Source organism: Oryx dammah, unplaced genomic scaffold, assembly GCF_014754425.2.
Source record: "Oryx dammah isolate SB20612 unplaced genomic scaffold, SCBI_Odam_1.1 HiC_scaffold_21, whole genome shotgun sequence".
NCBI classification, from domain to species: domain Eukaryota; kingdom Metazoa; phylum Chordata; class Mammalia; order Artiodactyla; family Bovidae; genus Oryx; species Oryx dammah.
In genome coordinates, this window is record NW_024070205.1 from 4,802,971 (window position 1) to 4,810,052 (window position 7,082).

General features: G+C 35.5%; 1 protein-coding gene across 1 annotated transcript in view; it reads left to right on the forward strand.

The window, feature by feature from the left end:
• Positions 1-4,537, forward strand: part of ZBTB41 (zinc finger and BTB domain containing 41) — a 31,775-nt gene extending 27,238 nt beyond the window's left edge. Inside the window, exon 11 of the mRNA XM_040263720.1 lies at positions 2,327-4,537. Coding sequence (XP_040119654.1) covers positions 2,327-2,982 — 656 coding nt within the window. The 3' untranslated portion in view covers positions 2,983-4,537. The remainder of the gene's footprint in view (positions 1-2,326) is intronic.
• Positions 4,538-7,082: the final 2,545 nt, after the last annotated feature.

The window sequence follows — 7,082 nt, forward strand, 5'->3', positions numbered from 1 at the left end:
TTTTCACTTTCATGCATTGGAGAAGGAAATGGCAACCCACTCCAGTGTTCTTGCCTGGAGAATCCCAGGGACGGGGGAGCCTGGTGGGCTGCCACCTATGGGGTCGCAGAGTGGGACATGACTGAAGCGACTCAGCGGCAGCGGCAGCAGCAGACAGTAAACATTAACGGTTTTGTGGGCCCAGCAGTCCAGGTCACAAGCACGCAACTCTCTGTGGCAACATGAAAGCAGTCATAGGCACGGCATAAATAAAAGGAGCATGGCCACATTCCATGGAGACCTCGTTCCCAGAACTGTCGCTGTGCTGCTTGTCCCATCTGTTACTTAATGCTTTTTCCCTTGTCTTCACTTCCTTGTAATTGTGAAGTATTTTTATTACCCATTTTCCCCTTGGTTTAGTTGTTACTGTATTCTTTCAGTATTCTTTTAGTAGTCACCCTGTAGATCACAATGTGTGTTCTTAAATGATTAGACTCTATCTCAAGTTAGCTCATCATCCCTTTTCAGACAATTCAGAAACCTTACGACACCTCATCTCTCTCACCCTTTATGCACTGTGCATGTTTTAATTTTACATATACTTTAAATGACATAAGACCTTATTTTTCTGTTATTTTGCTTTAAATAACTTGTATTATTCATTTTCATTCTTCATCCCTTTCTGCATTACCATTCTTCGACCTGGAGTCATGTTCTTTCACATGAAGAATTCCCTTTTGTGCATATCTGCTGGCACCAAAGTCTCTTAGGTTTTGATTATCTGAAAATGTTTTTATTTTACTTTATGGAGAACATTTGGCTGACTGTAGAATTTATGTTAGTGGTTATTTTTCTTTCAGTATTTTAAATGTCATTTTTTCCTCTTTGACCTTCTCCAGTTTTTGTTGAAAAATATACCGTCAGTCTTATTGTTGCTCATTTAAAAGGAATTTCTTTTTAATTGGCTGCTTAAGATTTTTCTTTTATTTATCTTTGGTAGTTTTTTATAGTGTGCCCAGATATGTTTTTTTCCCACTTTTGTATTAATATTTTTTGAGATATATAGAACTTATTGCATCTGTGACTTGATGCCTTTCATTTAGTAAGATTGTCAGCCATTTTTTCTTTCAAATTCTGCTTCTGACCTATACTCTGTTTTCTTTCTGGGACTCATATTAGACTCTTCACTTTGTCTTATCTATCTCTCTCATGCAAGTGGCTTCCAGTACAAGCTTGTGATGTTACAGCTCGATAAGGTGAGAAGAATGACCCAAGCTAAAAATGTCAATGTTAGTAGGGCTTCATTCTTTCTGGAGTCGCTAGGGAAGAGTCTGTTCCCACTCAGTTGGATTATTTATTGACTTTCAGGTGTAGGACTGAGGTTCTAGTTTTGTAACTAGTCGTAAACTGAGATCTTCTCGGCTTCCAGAGGCTGCCACATTTCCTGAGTCCCAGCCTCCACCTTCCGTTTTCAGAAGCAGCAGTGTGGGTTTGAGTCCTCTTGTCACAGCTGTCCGACCCTTCATCTTCAGTTAGAACCGCTTTTAAAAATCTATGTGATTTTAGGCCTACCTGGTTAATCTCCCCACTTCAGGGTCTTTAAGCTTAATCATATCTTCAAAGTCCCTCTCTCCATATAAGCTAACAAAATCATTCCTTTCGGGGATTAACCAACCACCCTGGCTACTTTAGGAATTTATACTGTTAATAGGAAGAAACAAAAGCTACAGTGTGAGAACCTGACTCAAGCACAGCCAAAAACTGGCCTCATTATTCTTGATCCTGATCAACTGTCCTTATTTTAATCTCGGGCTGTAGACACCAGTATTACTACTTCTTGTTCCAATCCGAAGCCCCAGGTTAGTCAGAGTTGCTGTTTTAGTTTTTAATGCTTCTTGATAGGAAGAAATCAAATGCTCTCGTTTTACTTCTTTAGGGGCTATAGTGAGAGCAAGCCGTAGTAACAATAGCGTGAGTTTATCAGGTACTCACCGTGTGCCAGGATAATGCTAAGCACTATTATTTACTTTTCTCATTCAGTCCTTTCACCAGTCTGTGAGGCAGGTACTATTAACAGGTGAGGAAATTGGGTTTAGAAGTTGGGGAGTTTGCTCCAGGTTTGCCTGGTAAGTGGTACAGCTAGAATTCAAACCCAGATCTTTCTGATGTTTGAGTTCATTCTCTTTTTCTCTTTACCAGTTATTATACTGTCTCCACTTTGTGATAGCATATATTAATTGCTTTTATTAAGTTCTTGTAAGTATTCACGTGGAAAATTAACTGCTTACTTAATCTTATTGTCTTAACTGAATGTATTTTACAGTTAATTTCATTTGTGTTCAAACAGGTGAAAAACCATACAAGTGTCAAATTTGCAATCAATCTTTTAGAATTAAGAAAACTTTAACAAAACACCTGGTCATTCATTCTGATGCCCGGCCTTTCAACTGTCAGCACTGTAATGCAACATTTAAACGGAAGGACAAGCTGAAATACCACATTGACCACGTTCACGGCATAAAGTCTCCCGACGACCCTCTCAGTGCTTCTGAGGAAAAACTCGTGTCCTTGCCGGTAGAGTACTCATCTGACGATAAGATCTTTCAAACAGAAACAAAACAATACATGGACCAGCCCAAAGTCTACCAGTCGGAAGCCAAGACCATGCTACAGAACGTGTCTGCCGAAGTGTGTGTCCCGGTGACGCTGGTCCCGGTGCAGATGCCTGACACGCAGGGTGACCTGGTGCGCCACACCACCACCCTCCCGCCCCCCGCTCACGAGATCTTGTCACCCCAGCCGCCGGCTGCGGATTACCCTCGAGCCGCTGACCTAGCTTTTCTGGAGAAATACACGCTTACTCCTCAGCCTGCAAATATAGTTCACCCAGTCCGACCCGAACAGATGCTCGATCCTAGAGAACAGTCTTACCTTGGAACGTTACTGGGCCTTGATAACACCACTGCTGTACAAAACATATCTAACAGTGAGCATCATTCGTGAGCAAATCTAAACATTCCACAGACTTCTTCAGTGGCTATGCACAATGGTAGCCTAGTGCTGATGGCTTTTAAATTAGTGGGGCTGCTATTTTTTCATTTTCTGTATAGTTTCTCAAGTCCTCAGATGCTTTTCCAATCAAAAAAATATGTATCTCTGTTTACTGAACATATTTGAATATTTGGACCCATTTTGAGGTATATAATATTTGAAATAGACATTTTGTGATTTTTTTTTTAAAGATATTTAGTGCTAATTTTTAACTTTTAACTCTCTTAACTTTTCAAAACTATCAGCTGTTGACATTATGGGGGTATTTGTTTTTAAACATCAGTGGAAGTTTTTATTCTCCTTTAGTCTCATTCGTCTTTTCTCCTTTCCCCATCTTCTAAACAAGTGTTAAGGAACATGTAGCCTTTAAGAAAGAATGTCAGAGTGTACTGATAATTGCAACTGTTTTTTATCCTGACTTAAGTTTCATGATTATTTCTTCCAGATTTTTAAGAAAATGAAATTAGGAATTTGAATTTATAAGAAAGTCTTGGGATAGATCTGTGTTATTTTTGAATTTATAAGAAAGTCTTGGGATAGATCTGTGTTATTTTTTCATCTGGCCATAATTTCAGTTCATCACTATTCTTTGGTCTTTTGACAGACTCAAGACCAGAAAGCTAACTAACGTAGGATTAGCTTGTTAAATGAAATGTAGAACTGAAATAATTATCCAAATGTTTGGTTTTTGCCAGTGCTTCAATTATTATGAATAAGAAATGGAAAAACGGATGTAAGCATTATATTATACAAGTTGAAAATGTGTTAAAAGCAAAATATGGCAGTTTTAACTAGATATTTTAAGGTAAATTAACTGTTTGTATTTTGCCATTTATTTCAGAAACATTAACAGTATATCAGCATATATCATCATCTAACTAATTAAAATTCAGTTAACAAGCCACTTTTGGTCTCATTTACCTTGGCCAGCTGTAACTCTGGGAAATAGAACCTAGAGATTTTTGTTTAATTATTAGAACAGGTGCCAAACAAATTACCAAATTCGTGTCTAACTGAACTGAATGTTCATTTACTTTAATTAGAGTGAACCATTCCTTGTATACAGATATACATGTAACCTAGGTCTTTATTTTTGCTTTACACATAACCCTAATGTCTGTGATTATCCTTAATTTTTATTTTTGTATGAGACAAAAGTTGAGGACTTGATAGAAGGAAATAGCAGTTGGAGCAAAACCTCACTGATATTAAATAAGGAAAACAAAAAGTCAGTCAAAATTGTGAAATACCTTAAAGATGTGCACTTTCCATACTCTGAAGTCAATTTAAACTTAAACTAGGATGTTTCCTAGTGGAGCTGCTCAAAGGATTAGAGACTAGGCAGGGTTGATTTATTATTAGCATGTTCTTATGTAAACTACTGGAAAATAGCAATTTTAAGAGTTTTCTGTTTCAGTTTTGTTTACACTCCTAATTGCTTTAAGCACTTTTTTTGTGTAAACTGTAAAGTCTGGCCCAGCCCTTGTGAAAAAAAAAAATCACAAATAAAATAATGAAGTTTATTGAAAAATTTTAACCACTTAATAATGTGGAAACTTCTTTGCTGAAGCACTTAAGAAATGAAGGTACTTTGCAGGAATATTTACCACACTAGTGGAAATAAAAAAAAAAAGTTGAGAATTGGGGCAGTTAACCAAAGTAGCTCATATAACTAGTAAAGCCAACCTGAGTTTTGCCTCATTTGTTGAAGTTTGGTTATAATTCTGTAACTGATAGATAGAAGCAATGTATCAATATTCTTTTTAAAGCATTCTTACTTTTGTGTGGAAATGTTGTGTCTAGGGTACTTAACATGATAGAACTTGACTATATGAGGTACTATTAATTTGTCTTTCAAACTGACTTTTAAAACATCTCTTTATGATTTTTATCATAAAGACTTTTAACTAAAAGACTTACTATGATGAAAAGAAATCATTTCTAAAAATGTACCCTGCCTTGAATATAAAATAATGTAGAAAAGTCTGGACTTACACAAAGGCAAATAGTATATATGTGTATGTGTGTGGAATATTATATGTTCGGTAGCAGAAAAAGAAGGTGTTGCATTTTCACATTCAAAAGAATACTTTGCTTTTTGAAGGTATTGACTTTAGGGTTCTTTTAATAATAATCTCCTTATGCTTTAAAAATATAATTTGATTGTAGGAATTGGTTTACAGTATAGAACTTTTCTTGAATACATCTCTTATATAAAGTGAAACAATTATATTTACTTATTATTGTAGATAACTTAAACTTGAAAAGTAGTTTACTGTTTTATAAAATGCTTTCACAGTTATCTCATTTAAACCTCATAGCCAGCTCTGAAGTAGAAAGGGCATGCTGTATTCCCATGTTAGAGATGAAGAGTCAGAGGTTAAGCCTACATCGTTAATAAGTGGCAGAGCTACTAATAGGGGAAGAAATATAGCATTAATGAATGCTTTCCAGGTGCCAGGCACTGCATTTTCTCATGTAATCTTAAAAACAGTCTGGGAAGTAGGTAGTATAATTCTTATGAAGAAATAGTCTCAGTGGGCAAACAAATCTGCTGCCTCTAATCTCCAAATTAGAATATAAGAAGTCTTACAATTGTGAAAACCTCATGGATTTGGGCAAACTGAATGTATATATAAGTTTTTGAAGTTGGCACAAAAAATATGAAATGAGGCCTGCTCTTTTCAGTTAAGTGTTTGTCACATTTGATTTGGAGTATTTGGAACAAATGCTCCATTAACTCTTAAAATCCATGAATTCTGTAACTCTACTTAAAATTTTGAATCTTGCAACTAAGGGCAGCCTCATTCAGAATTTTTTATTTTATGAGCATAATTTATTGTTTTAAATTAATTTTGTAGCTGATAGCAGTTAGCACTTATTATGTAAATTGAATAATTTATCAAATGTAGAAATTTGTTAACCTAATCCATTTTTACTTAAATACGCCAAAGATTTTTAGTAGGTTTTAAAATAGTTTAAAAGAATTTAAATTCTTTGTTGTTTGAATAAATATTTGTCCAAAGAAGCACAGTTGAAGTCCTAGGATTATGGATTTTCTAGAAAAATCATTAGTTTGAATACTAAGATTAAGTGTTTGTGTTTTTATGTATTAGAAATAAGAACAGAAGAAAATACTCCGGGAATAGTCATACTGACAAGCCAATTACAAGTAAGAATACTCCGTTTTCCTCAGTTTAATTAATTGAATGTTATCTTTTAAGTGGACACTATTAATTGCTAAATAATAATAAGCTTATTTTTTACACTACACTACTAAAATAATTTTGCCTTAGAATTTTTTTTAGAACAAACTGAAGATTTTTGTGTAACAAACCCCACCTATATTTTTTTGCAGCCTAAAATACCATTTAAGATTAAGGTTTGTTCTTCATGCCAGCAAGATTTCACTAGCTATGAAGGCGGTGATCTTTGCATACTTTTAAGTAACTTAGTCATTTATTGAAGAGGAGTAGCAAAAATAGGGTTTTAAACTGGTGCTTTATTACGTGACTTCCTTTAAAGTGATGGTACATCATGAAGTAGGTACACTAATAATTTTCTGTCAACCTTAAAATTGTCAAAATATCTTGGCAGTGTGAGTGACTATAAGCTATTAGTTAAGGGCTAGTAGATATTCAAAAATCATTCATTGCTTTCACTCTGTCATTAACAAATAAATTAACAACACCGTTAACTGGTGTGTGTGCGTGTAAGTTTGCGTTCTCTTCTAGCTGGTCATTCTGCTGTATCGTGGGTGGGAAGTCGGATGTGGAGCAGCAGCTCTGCGACAGTGTCCTTTTCTCCATGCCCAGGCTTCTCTGGATTGAATGCTTTGTGCCTTTTCAGTTCGAGGCAGCAGTTGTAGTAGCTTGAGTTGACTCTGCTGGCTAGATTGTGCTGGTTAATAAATGGTTGTGGTTGTTTTGTTATTGTTATGGGTCTTATGTTTGTGTTGCCTGCTGGTCAGGCAACAGTTTTGTTTTTTTTTAGGTTGCTTTATATTTTTGTAGGGAAACTGGCATCAAGTACTAGTATGAACTTTTTAAAAT